The sequence below is a fragment of the Diadema antillarum genome, unplaced genomic scaffold (genome assembly GCF_040938485.1).
Source record: "Diadema antillarum isolate AM-2024a unplaced genomic scaffold, OU_Dant_1.0 seq00000460_RagTag, whole genome shotgun sequence".
NCBI classification, from domain to species: Eukaryota; Metazoa; Echinodermata; class Echinoidea; order Diadematoida; family Diadematidae; genus Diadema; species Diadema antillarum.
This window is the reverse complement of record NW_027271431.1, coordinates 2,688,087-2,702,649: the sequence shown is the minus strand read 5'-3', so window position 1 is coordinate 2,702,649 and position 14,563 is coordinate 2,688,087. Positions and strand designations below refer to the sequence as shown.

General features: G+C 39.1%; 1 protein-coding gene across 2 annotated transcripts in view; it reads right to left on the bottom strand.

The window, feature by feature from the left end:
* The window catches only part of LOC139733041 (uncharacterized), a 55,539-nt gene that overhangs the window by 5,430 nt on the left and 35,546 nt on the right, over positions 1–14,563 (bottom strand). The window contains exons 9-11 of one of the 2 annotated variants that reach the window (XM_071643886.1): positions 10,135–10,228; positions 2,975–3,734; positions 1,457–1,583 (exon numbers count right to left, since the gene is read on the bottom strand). In XM_071643886.1, coding sequence (XP_071499987.1) covers positions 1,457–1,583; positions 2,975–3,734; positions 10,135–10,228 — 981 coding nt within the window. Of the gene's footprint in view, positions 1–1,456; positions 1,584–2,974; positions 3,735–8,964; positions 9,732–10,134; positions 10,229–14,563 lie in introns of those variants that run through there. The other variant, XM_071643885.1, reaches the window with a different exon arrangement.

The following is a 14,563-nucleotide window of genomic DNA, read 5'->3' as shown; positions in this document are numbered from 1 at the left end:
CCCCCCCCCCCCCCCCCCCCCCCCCCTTTCCTTCACTGCATTGTGATTACGTCTCCCCAGTGCTCTAGGGCAATGCAAAGGTACTGGAGCATAATGTGTCACGACATCCTTCGCACTGCTACAAGATGCCGTATCGAACAAGACTTCGCAATCTCTCAATCTAAGACCGCTGTCTAGCAAAGATTCAAGGAGGGCGTGAGTCACCCATGAAGGCATTCTATGGAAAAAAAAAAGTCTTTGATTAGCCAAGAAATGTACAACATGCACAGGTGGAAATCTATTGTTAGAGAACATAGGATTGTGTGCAGACAAGGAAGAGAAAAGAAGACTGGAACAAAAGGATAGAAAGGAGAGAACCACACCTAATTAAAGCTAAAGAACATGTCCCATGCAACAAATCAAATCATGATTACATCTAACCTTTCAACCACTATAATTTTTCTTCAAGTCATGTGGAACTAAACCTGTCATTTACAATAAATTCGGTCCCTATGTCATGAACAAATTTTTATATCCTTATTGGCAAAGAGGTGTGAAATGTAAAAAAAAAAATGTCAAAAGCGTATTCATTAACCTGACAAATCCATGCACTGGTTTCTGACTTTGCTAATCGTCCTCCATTATGTGTGTTTGATTATCATAGTTAATGGACAATGCAGGACCAATTAAAACGTAGTCTGAAAGGAGGAGCAAAGTCGTTTTTTTTGTTCTTTTTTAAGCACAACATCAAAAATACAAACAAATCTGAAGAATATTAGTGAAGTAATGAAATGGTGAAATTTTGCTTATTTTAAGAAAATAGTTCTTGAACAGTCAATATGAAGATGCAAATGAGTGAGTTGATAATGTCACTTCTTCAAAACTTGCTATATAATTTGTACACAAAGTCTTGAAATTTCCAGTTTTATGCTCACATGCAACTATGACCCAGTATAAAACCCTAATAAAGCTGACTGATCATTATTTTGAAGTCATTCAGCCAAGGATAGGATTATGTTTTGCACCTTTTATAGCAGAAAAAATGGATTTTCATCACTTTTTTTTTCAAAATCTGTGGAAAACTGTGAGGTGATGACATCATCAGCTCATTCATTTGCATATTCATATCACCTTTCAAGAACTGTTTTGCAAAATCTAGCTAATCTTTAATATTTCACAATTTTAACTTTCTAATTTTCTATCTGAGTTTAATAAGATTTTAACTGTTGTGCTTGTAAATTGTTCGCCTTGTTTTTGAAATCAAAGTTGTTTCTTTATTGTTCTGGTCCAGATTTGTCCTTTTAATTGTCATGCCCAGGAATTTATGGCCAAACCAAACCCATATCACATGCTAGCTTGCAGGTGTAAGACCACGATGCCAGTGCAGAAGACAAAATAAGATCACACCTGTACCTCTGGTTTTGGGCTGGTCTAACATTTCTAACGATTCATTGGCTGAAATGTCGTCTTTGGTCACCTTGGGCCCAAACTTGCGGTCCTTGTTCTCGATGTTGCTGGTCGAAGCCGGCCTCTGCTTGCTGGGGCTCGTCCGAGTTGGCACATGTGATGTGATTCCCTTTGTCTTACTGGCTAGACTCTGGTACCTTTGAAACAATCATACAAAATCCACAGAGTTAGCAAAAGAATTGTACCACCTTATAGTTTAAAATGCAACGGAAAGTCATAGTAAGATAATAGTATTTACTTTCCCTGATGATATGGACTCTCATTATCATATCATATTACAATAATGGATTGTAATCTTACATCATTAGCATTACATGATATATATATTTTTTAATTCTGAATTTTTTTTCTACAGCAGTCATTAAACGAATATCAAATAATGTACATGCATGTGATGTTAAGCTTGGAGGAAGGGGTGGAAGATTTATTACAGGTTGCTGATTGCATTTTCAATTTTTTTTTCTCTTTTATTTAGCACTTCTTGCCATAACACTCTGGCAATTTGGTAAATGGAGTTCAGGGAAATGAACCATTAGTGGCACTAATTTGGGCAGGGGTGAAGGAAACAAGATTTTTTTTTTTTGCTGCCTTTCTTACAGCGAAGAATCAATTTTCTTAGAGGCAACTCTGTCAGTGTTGCTGGAACCATAAAACAAAAATATTTCCACCTATACTGGTACAGTACTCACGACTGAGTCTTAATGAACAAATCCTGTAAGTTAATGGCAGGAAGGAGTCTTTCACTGTTCTGGGCTTTGCGATAAATCACTGGAAAGTGATACCACAAATGTGCATCTTAGAACAAAATTATCAGATATCAAAATAGCTGACAAGTCCTGGTCTGCTTGGATTCCATTCCATATTACCACAAGTACATAAAAAGAGCTTTGTGTGCCTTTAATATACTTAATTGGGCTACTTACTGAAAGGAAAGTAATAATCTAGAATATGATTTAAGACTCTGATTTTTTTTTTCCTGTGTATTATACTTATATGGGTCTCTGCCTTGACTGAGAAAGTACCATGAAAATTGTGCGTCAAGTGTAAATTGTACAGTAAAATAGTATTTTGTTATCAATATGTTTTTCCTTCCTATTAAAATGTCAACACTGATTGGCGTATGAACAAACTTATCATTCAACATGCTAACACTTAACTCATGTGCTTCTGTAAACAACTACAAACATTCCCTTCACACAATCACTTTACAAATCCAAAAGTTAAAGGTTTCTCGGAAGAGGACAAAAACAGCAAACAGTCTAGTAAGGCTCTTTGCTCTGCTGGGTCAGCAAACTTGTTTTGAAACATCCAATGTGACTTGTACATCTCACACGTATCCTTTAGATTGATATCATTGCTGCTGACTGCCCAAACAGCCATGGGGGAGTGAGTCCCATTCACTTCTCCCTCATGTTGCTAGGAGCCAATTTCATTTTGCCCCCAAGGAAGCTTCAGCCACTACCTGCTGTCAGGAACTGAGATGTCACACGAGTATATGGATACTCGGACCATTTTCTTTCTAACTTACCTTGAGATTCTGTCCTTGAGGCTGACAAGCTTTTCTTCCTCTTCATTCTTTTCTTCCTCCTCCTCCTTGTCCATCTCGATGACGGGCGCAATCTTCTCCTCCTTCTCCTCCTCCGCCTTCTCCTTCTCTGTCACCTTGGTATCTGCTTCTGCCTTGGTTTCAGCTGCCGGCGTCTGCTCCTCGCCGACTGGCCTGATGTTGTTGGCCCTGTGGGAGAACCCGTTTACCTTCACCCTGTTGTTGGTCTTGACGGGGTCCGGTTCGGGAATCCTGGCTTCAAAGAGGGCTTTGCTGGCGGCAACACTCAATCTTCGCTCCTCCACGATCTCCTCCTTGGTTGGCTCTCTTGTCATGATCTCTTCGTCCTCCTTCTCCATCTCAACATTCTCCTTCTCGTCGTCCTCCCTGGTAGAACTTTCCTGAGGAGCGTCGGTCTCCACGGGTTGAGGTTCAGGAGTGCTCTCCTCCTCTTCCTTCACCTCCTCCTTCTCCTTCTCCTCCTCCTTCTCTGGCTCTTTCTTGGTCCCCGCATCCTTCATGATGATGATGACTTCCTTGGGCTCTGGTAACCTCATCATTTGCTGTTCTCTTTCCTCCTCCTCCACCTCCACCTGTCCCTCCTCCTTCTTTGACCCTGGTGAGGCTGGAGTGTCATCAGCCAGAGACTTCTCCTGCTGCTCCGGAAGAGATGTGTCGATGAAGACAACAGGAACTTCTGCCTCCTGCACCTCTTTGGAGGTGTCGGTCTTTTCGTCACCATCTGGCACGGGAAAAATTGGAAACAGGGAAAAAGATATCCATTAGACGCGGTGACTGATGAAACCGCTGTCATGCACTAAGTGATGTAAGTTATGCATGCTCTGTGCTCATCAATATAACTGTGACAGTTACAAACACAAACTACTGTTGTTGTATTTTTGTTTTTTGTTTTCATGAGCCCACCCACTGAGGTCAGTGTGACTGTGTGAGTGCACCCAGCCCAAAGTGAAAACTACCCACAGGTTATGATCGTCTGCCTCTATGTCTAATTGAATTTCCCTTGTATCCCCAGGACTGGTCACTCAAGTCCCAATGGACAGTAATGGCAGCCTGATGGGTCAAGCTGTGGCCGAGTGTGGCTTGCATTATTGTGTTAGAAAATACACCTGTCCGGTCTGGAACGTTTGTTCAGCCTCTGTTTCCTGCAACACACACTTAATGCATAGATAAATATAGATCTACAATGCAAGGAGATTGTCAGCAAAAGAGTACTTATAATGAAGTACAGCAGAACAGATGTTACGTTGTGGAGACAAAAAGAATGAATATCTGGGTGAAAAAGGACTGATGTTTTGTTTCAGAATGACACTAAGCAAGGAGATGAGAGGCAGAATGAAGTTTGACATCTCACATGTTACGTAATCACACATGACTCTCTTGCTGAAACCACTGGCCACATTAGTACCTTTGATATAATGTGACCCTTGAAGATGCATTGGGTGCAAGGTGGATGTTTCCCATAATAGATGGACAAAGCTCCTACCCTGAATACAAATGTATCTTACCAATCCAAGGAGTCACTATACGTGAAACCAGGGGGCATTTCATGAAGCATTTTGTCAGATATTTCATCTGACAAACTGTTAAAAGTAACTGAAATCCTTGCATCTGATTGGCTGAGAGCAATTCTGTCTGACAAAGTTGTTGGACAAAATGCTTCATGAAATGCCCCCAAGAGTTCAGGGTCAAGGAATGCAATCTCTGATCATTCTGATATTTCAGAATCTAGTAGTCTACCTAGTGATTTACAAGTATTCATATACTAATCGTACTTACAAGTAAATGTGGCTCACAGGTTATTTAATATTGTGAGCACACTGAAGTATCAAAATATACCCCAGACATTCAAATTCATGAAATTCTTCTGTCAAGGTGTTTTTATTGTCAATCAGTTGCAATATCCCCAGACAGTTTACAAAGGAAAGCCAGCATGATGTCAGTAATACAAAGGTGAATGAGTCTACATAGAGGAGTTTACCATGCAGTTTGATATATTTGGATAAACCTCCTATAAAATTCTCAGTGAAAAGGCAAGAATATTCAAAATCACAATGACTAATGACAGATAAGAACAGAGTTTTTTTCCCTTCCTTTTATTGGGGGGGGGGGGGGGGCGAGAGAAGAAGAAAGAAATCTCCTCCTTTGAACATTCTGCCACCTAAACACGTTGTCTTGATGAGTGATATGATAGGAATGAGTCTGTTCCCTTTTACACCTTACAGAGGAGAAAAACAATGGAGTTTCTCTATCTCCCCTCTCATACGGGAATCACCCAGCCTCCTGTCTCCTATAAAAGCCCCTGCCTACCCAGGATGGCAGAGGAGATATCATTTTGGTGTGAACTGCTAAACTGTCATGGGGGCAAAATCCTACCGGTTATGTTTTTTTTTACTTCATATTCAACAAACACCTTTGGAATTGAATGCTGAAGCAATACAGACGGTGCTCCTCTCCCTTCTAAACTTACTCTGTATCAATCATCAAACTTACTCTGTATCAATCATCCATGACATGATCTACAACCTAACAAGTTCAGACTTTTAACCCAAAACATAGCTAAATCCTCTAGCGACATGACACTTTAATAATCTTGCATGTTAAATCATCAATGAGCATATATTTCCTTTTTTTTTCATTTTTGCGAATCAAAAATGCATAGTGACACACAGACACCTCAGATTTATGGTTTCCAAAAATATTCAAAAGGGCTGCTTTTGTGGGTTTTTTTTTTGTGTGTTGACAGACTCTTGTTTTCATGAAAAGTGAAATACACAAAAGGATGGACAGCACGATATATATACTGATGTGATTATATAAATCTAATTCTTTGCATTGGGAGAAGGTGAAATTGAAAACTTGTGTCCATTTATGGGCAATGTTAGAGCATGATTTTGATGATATTTGAATGTTCTCAAAGGGTAAAAAGGATAATGCGACAGAGCAACGGCACAAATATGTGAATCCACCGATACAGCTGGCATGCAATTTAGTGCTAAGGTTTCCATCTCGATAATGGAGGAACTTGAACACTGGCAGGACTGAACAACATTCATAAAACTACTTCGTATATATTTCAAAACATATACACCATGAAAACAGACATTTTACAACTTAGCTTTTCATGCAGTAATTCAAAGTCGGGATTTCGTCATGCACTACTGTACAGCAATACCAAACAATCTCACTGCAGAAAATGAGTGAAAGAGAGACGGTTTTGGATATATTGAAAGGCATGCTATCGTAATATCCATACTTACCTGATTAGGCCTATTCAACATTATACAATCTCCAAACTTCTTGCCTATCCCATCTGTCTGCTTATGTTATATTCACAAATGGATTGACTGGGCATCGACGAACATATCAAATATTTTGAGGTATATTCCTTTCATCCATGTCCACTCAGCACTATGTATAGTACACTTGGAATACAGCGCAAAAACGTGACAACCAGCTTTAGCATTTTCACAAATGTCTGCCTTGAAATCTACTATAGGTAGCACAGAGAAAATCTCATCCTCCCTCAAATTCAAAATCACATGACCTGCTACTACAAAACATTCTCATCAACATGTCTTATCACCTCTTTCTGTAAACTCTGAATATGGCATTTCAAAATGAGTTCAAATTAGCCAAGAAAGGGAAGAAGCATTTCTCTTTCTGATTTGGGACCTGAGACCACTTTTGATGCACAGGACAGGTTGAATTCGAACACACCCTTACCTAAGAAAGTGAAAACTAGATTTTTGGGGCACAAAACTGATGATATAGCTTGCATTAATCGGCAAAATTTTCTCTCATCAAGAGGTACTGTCTACTTTATTTTATCATTCATCCCACTCAGTTACAGCAACAATTTTATTTCTAGGTCAACGACTAAACAGTTCCATTTGTCAACTTTCTAGAAATTGAAATCCTTTTTCCACCTCTTTGTCCATGTATTATGTATTGTCAGTTATTTTCAGAGAGGACAACTTGGGTGTTGGTTGCCAATTTCTACAAATCCAGAGCAAGGCCATGAGTCTGTTAGTCCCATCCAATATCAGTCATCAACCAGCATGACTTCTCTCAGTCTATCCTATGGGGATCAGGCTCCTTGAACTCCTGGAAAACTCCCCAGAATTACAGCATGAAACCGGAAATCTTGCAGAGGGCTTATATTCTCTACGAAAGCATGATTACTGCAGAGGCTCGAAGCGGGGTGAATATGGGGCATATTTTGCCAGATTGGTGATCCAAAGTGAGTTGGTGGGGGAAGAGTTGGGACAGCAGTAAGAGTTTGGTTGATTTGGGTAACGTCAAATGGAATACATGGGAGCACAGTGTGGCTGTCTCTTTTGTAAGGCAAATAGGAGCAAGTGGGTAGCAGCATAGCATGAGATTAAACTAGAACTTATTTACAGGAGTAGACAAGTGATAGCTGACGAGAAATATTGTCTCTTGCATGATAACATTGTCGCCATGGGACACAAAGATTGTGCTAAGACTATAGCTGTGCATAAGAAAAGGATTTCAGTAAAGCATGATAAAGGGGTTTCTAATGATGTGCTTGATCTGTTGGGTGGGACCAAAGTAACGACTCTGACACACAGTCACGACTCTTGAGTTTCATACAAGCCAAATACTGATTCAGAGGGCAGTCAGGAATTTAATATAGCTCTGACTTGCACAAGGTCGCCTGAAGAAGGTCAGCTGTATAACCTACACTCATAAATTCTATAAATGTTTTTGACAGTGTGATTACAATTCTTACGAATAAGTCCAAACTTAGTTTGTTCTAGTTTTTTCTATTTCTGACTCACATTAGGGTCTTCCGGTCATCATGGTCAAATGTCTTTCCTGGGAAAACCTGTCATTCTTGACCAACTGACCCCGACAAAGGACAGAACACTTTGTTCCTGTCTCTTCATATTCCTCTGAATCATCAGATATAAATTTGCACCTATAGAGATGACTGCTCTAGAAACAGTGTGTGTGTGTAGGGGGTGGGGGTGGAGGCGGAGGTGTGACATCAATTAAAACTACTAAACACTAAGTGTAACAATTGACAGACAGAGCGACACAAGCACAGCATAGCTAGATGAAATACTGATCAAAACACCTGATAACATATTACTAGGGGACAGGACAAAGCCTTCATCTTAATGATCTTTGCACAAATTACAAATGTAAACTAATTTTTGCATGCACGAATGACTGCAGGGATAAAGAGACTGGAAATCTAATTACAGCTTTCTGCATGCAAGAAAATGGGAAAAGCTGATCATTCATACAGAGAGTGAGAGAAAAAAAACCAAAGAGAGATGAGATGGAACTAAGTATCTTTTCATAGGAAAGCTCTATTTTTGTTTATACATTATGGATGGATGAAAAGCATTTCATACTTTGCTGCAGGTCTCAAGGTACTGAGGTATTCTTTATACATGAAAAGTCTTATATTTTCATCAATGGGCATCCTTTGATGGCATTTAGCCATGTATAATGTTCTCTTAATATTTGCTCTCTTATCTTTGAAGATATTTGGCTCTCTAATAATAGGTAACTCAGTCTCTTCTTTTTCACTGTAATAAAATTAATATATTTTCTGCAACAGAAGCAGTATTCTTTGTAGTTTGCAATGTTATGTTTCCACAGATGTTAGCTCTCTCATAGGGGTTCAAAACTCTTTTGGAGGTAATCTTTCCATTTGAAAGAAGAGGTGGACTTATTAGATCTAGCAGAATTAGACGGCATTTATTAGCTAAATGTCAGCCTTGTGCTTTCTTTTCAGCTTTAGGGGTTTGATGAATCCTATGAAGATTGGCGTGTCATGCATGTCATTTGATGAGTGAAGTAAAGACATCATGGTGTTCTGGCACAGAGCTACAAGAGGAAACACACAGGTGGACAAGGGATGACAACACAGCTACTTTCTGCTCAGAGCTGTCGGCGTAACAGACCGAGGTTTTTACCTTTGACGGACACTGGTTCAACAGTCTTTTGTGCTTCCAAAGTTGGTAGTGTTCCACTGGTTCCTGGATAATTACTACCATCAACATCATCGTCACATTTATCGATATCAACTTCACTGGTAATGCCATCAATGCTGCTGTTGCCATGGAATTCCACATCAGCACTAGGCTTTGACACTTTTGTGATATCATCACTCATTTTTGACACAACTGCAATGTCTGCTGTGTTCTTTTCTTCCTCAATAAGAAATCTAAGTTTCACCTCTTCCTCCTTCTCAGCCTGCACATTATCTTTAATCACCTCATCCTTTAGCTCCATATCCTTGCTAACTACCTCCACCCTATCCCCTCCCAACCCTCCATCCTCATCTACCACCTCTTGGAGTCTGCTATCATCTAGCCCTGCATCCTCCATCGAGTCGTCATCCTCAAAGTCGTCACTCATCTCGGTTACCCCCTCGACTCCCCCGGCAACCTCCTCCTCTTCCTCCGGGATGGTTTCCACCCCAAAGATGTTTGTCCCTAGAACTGTGGGATCTGGAAGGTCCACCGTGAGATCCAACTCCACGATGCCACCCCCCATCCCACCATTATCTCCATCCACTCCCGAATCTGCCACCGGTCCCAAACTTTCCACCTCTATCTCTTCAAATAATGGATTCCTTTCTCCCTCCCTCCTATTAAATTCCTCCTCCTCCTCCTTTCTAGTACTTTCCATATTGACATTGTTTGTTTCTTCCTCACCAACTTTCTCTATGTCTACAGTTTTATCTTCTGCTTTTTCAGGTGATTTAAAATCTGTCGAGTCATCCATATCCCCAAATATGTCTATCATGCTCTCGTCTAACTTATTCTCACCATTCTTGTGGACTGCATCGCTCATGTTCTCATCATCGAGACAAACTGGGGTAAGGAATATATCTTCAGGGACAGTTGGGGAGTGTGGCTTTGTACCATTTTGGGGTGATATTGGTGAGGGTGGACCAGCAGCCACCGGGGCCTGGTCTTCCGTCTTGCTACCCCGCTTACCTTTAACCCCATTGGCAGGGGGAATAGGGGGTAGTACCATTGGGCCTAGGCCTAAGGAAGCCCGGGACTTGAGTGGTTTGTGTGAGCCATTTGTGACTGAGACATTGGAGGGGGAAGTCACCCCTGGGAAAGGTAACTCACTGTCTAGGATGAGTGGGGTGGGGCTCTTTGTGGGGGAAGTGGGCTCTTCCTCAATGGGGGTGGGACCATCATCTAGTCGGCTGCTGGACCTCCTCTGCAAAGAGAGAATGAATAGGGAAGAAAAAAAAAAACTGTTAGCAACTTCAATTTGGTGACTGTGCACACAATGCTGTCATTAAAACTTGAGCAATTCGTTAGACAGATCATATTTGACACAGAAAATAAGAAGAATTAAAAAGAATGAGAGAGATGGAGGTGGAGAAAGAGAGAGAGGGAGATTGTGCATGTCTACATGTATGTGCATGGGTAAATGTGTGTATAAGGTGTGGCTTTGGGTGGAATATGTGTTTCTCTGATTGTGAGTGTTCTTCTCCAAGTTGTGATCCTTACTCCTGCGACTTCAGAATGTGTGCATCTGTCTTCTTCTTCTTCTTCTTTTCAAAAGTGTTCAGAATGAATGCATTTCTTCGGTAAAAATCTTCAAAATGTAAGGCCTGTTTCTAACATTCTTATGGATAATAGAACTCCATTCACATTATTAAAAATACATACAGGATCGTTTACTCAGGTTTTTATGGACTCTAGATCACAATCGCAGTGATATATTACAAGTTTTAAACTCATTACTGTGAATATAGAAGGACTCATAGTCACATTCTTCTGGATGTATGAGACTGTGTGCCATTTTAAGCCACACAGGACTTAGTCACATTTAAGAACATACCACATGCTTTAAAAAAAAAAAAAAAAAACTTTATCTCCTGCCACTCAAATGATGTGGCCTATGATACACTTCTCACTCATCAGAAGTAAGCCTATTGTGCTTTGGCACAAATATAGGACTGATACTAGCCAAGGATACATGCTAATGGGACATGTGGCAACAGTGTGGGGACATAAGGGGCCAATAAAGCTGGGAGAAAACACTAGCCTTATGACAGACAAGGTGATGGGCTATACAGAGATATAGGACTACATTTAAGAGGTTAAGAGTGGGATAAGCAAATGTACAAACATCTAGCTGGCTGGCAGGTAGATGAACATATAGATAAGTTTGCAATATATATAACTATAGATTTAATCTGTATATGTATGGATTACTGATAGCTATCATGCCATTCTCACACTTTAAATTCACTTGAGCTGTTTACAATTCTGCTCATCAGTAGACTAAAGCTGTTTGTTGATCAGGCTTGTTAAGTTTCATTGGCAAACGTCTCTGAAAAAAAGGCTAGCACAAGCCTGGAAATTGAGCAAGCTTTATTTAATAGCGCATTACAAAGCAAATTGACACAAACTGCTTCCCATTAAAAATTGTGTTTTAAATACCAAAATACAAACAATATACAAACAAACCAAACTAGTGTTTTGAAAGAGATATTGTAAAGTCTAACATAATGACAGATACATTATTGCTATAATCATCATTACCAGATTTATCAAAGCAAATGTTGCATTAATAATGCTGCTGATAATAATGATGATAACTCTAATAATGATAAAATACTAGTGACAACAACAATAATAACAAATATAAAATACTGATATCAATGGTTAATATAATTAAAGTTGTAGTCATTATCATTATGTTATTTGTGATCATCATCACTGATATCAAAATATGGAAGTAACTATGAAAATGGACAGAAGGACAGGCAGGTGGACTTGTAGGTAAAGAGATTTGTGTGATAAGCATTCCAAGCCATAATGAAAAGGGTCAGTATACAAAACAGTGAGGTGGTGGTATAAATTGGAACAAGAAGACATCAGACCATATGGAAGGACAGAAAAGGCATATATGACTCAACAAAACTTGGCAACAATGAGAAGAGAAACAAATAATAAAAGAGGGTAAAACTTCTGAGACTAAACTAAGATTGATAAAAGGACAGAATATCTAAAAGAAAAGACATGATGAATTCAAGAATGCCTCTAGTATCCTTCAGGTTGGAGGCCAATAGAGAGAGACAGAGATGGCAAGTTATACAGAACACGAGACGGAGCGGGAGATACAGATAGGACAACTGACATTTCTGTCAAATGGAAGGGCTCCATCTATTTATAGCTGTCTAAAGACAAGTTATACAATAGAGGCTCTGCCGTAGCGTGTTCGATCGCATCCTACTTTACAAACGGGCCGTGGTTTGGTCATCATGTGAGGATTAAAATCTTCTGAGCTTCCATTTTAGGCAGGAGCAAGGAATAATGGGGTTAATATAGAAATCCTGCTGTGACTCCACAGAGATCCCCAACGTGGTTAGTGGTGTGCGTGGATCAGGGCTCGTTTGGCCGCCATCCTTAATACTGATACTGACAGGTGCAAAGATGGGTAATAGATAGATTGCATGGAACACAAGGAGGTACACACTGTGTACCATGTGGATGGAAATTTTAGAATCACCCACTGCTACAGATATCAAAAGTTTTGTGGACTCTGAGATGATATTAAAAATGGAAAGTACTCTGGTAATTCCACAATTTTTAAATAGCTTGTACACAATGACCATTCAGTTTCAGATACTGTTATTCAAATTTAAAAAAAAGGTCTTTTTCTTTAGTTTATAAACCTTGCTGTCAAAATATTGTATACAATGATCATTTCATTTCAGACACTTATTCAAAGGGATATTTTGTTCATTCCTTTAGTGATAATCTGTGTGATAAATCGTAGGGCCACATGGAATTACTGATTGACATTAATGGCAGGCCTTTCAAAATTTCTCCTTTTTCAACTGTAAACTGAAAAAGACACTGACCTTTAACCTCAGAGATTATTCTTTTGTAAACAAGGAGTAGGTAATACATAGATGCTGAGACTGTTTAATTTGCACCATGCAGTAAACAGACACCTGGTTCAAGTGTAAATTCATGTTGATCCCTCGCCTGTGACACCGATGCTCTAAATTGGCAACACCTCTGAAGGTGTATGTGTCAAACACTTCGTTGGTGACTACTACTTTGGCCCCACAGGGAGATTCCTCTTATTTAAAACAGAATCCCTCCAGTAATCTAGCAAGTCCAACGAGGCACATGGCTGGTTGGACTACATGGCATCACACCTTGGGGATCATTTGCCCGACAGATTTCACTGGTCTTTCCTGCCTGCATACTATACACCAAAACCCTCACATTATATAATGCCACCTGATAAGCAGCAAAATGATTCATGTCGGTGATTACAGTAAAAGTTGATGACCCCCTAACACACACGGCAATGGTTTATAACAAATCAAAATCAGTTTATGTGGATATCAACAAATAAATGTGGTGATGAATAATTAATGTTCTTGCAGTGATAAAAGGGGAAAAAGAAACCAGATAGAAATAGATATAGCTACAGACGGATAGATATATAGTTAGATGAATGGTCAGGCAGATAGATTAACAGATAAATAGATACATGGACAGACAGAGAAAGGGGGATGGGGACGGAGAGAGAGAGAGATAGAGAATGGAAATATGTGTCAAAGAAAAATGCATTTAATATCCAGTCATTTGCTCAACATGAAGTGCCATTGTAATACACATCAAAAGACCAATGTTAGTCCAATGTTACAGCATATTGACCAATGTTACCACAGATAAAAAATCTGTTTCTTTACAGATTTTATCAAATATACATTGTGTTGATAAACATTGCTCAAAACAAATATCCACAATAGTGTATTAATTGTCTGGTGTTTTTTCTTATGGCTACATTTTCATGCCACAACACAAATGGTAATCACAAAAGCATACATATATTCTAACAATACAACACAACACAAAAACCAATTTCTAAACACATTATACATTACACACATATACTGTACATCGGATATGTATATAAAATATAATATGCACGATTTCACAACACAGCACAATACACACACACACACACACACACACACCAAGGAGCTTCAAACACACACAGACACAGACAATTTCAAAACACATTATATATTACACACATATACGTATATATATATATATATATATATATATATATATATATCATACAATATAACAATATACAACATAACATATATATATATATCATACTGTGACTTGCACAAATGACGATAACATTACTTTTCACATAGATACATGTTTAAGCAGAGGGTTCCTTTTTTTTTTCTTTCTTTCACTTTTGTCATTTTGGTTTCTTTGCTACATTACCCAAAGCTGAATTTGTGGAGTTATTACCATGCGAACAGAAAAAAGAAATACGGGGATGCAAGTCATACAGGTAGCATGCTGAATATTTAACCTAGCAAACGATAACAGCATAATGCAAGCATGTAAAAAATCCAATTATCTGCGTTTTCCCCACAGGTAAGTCCTTCATACTTACCAAGTTAGAACTTACCTCCGACTGACATTAAAAAGTGAATTTATGACTTTATGTTCTACTAGGGTATAACATGCATGAATATGTTTCTCAAAGCAA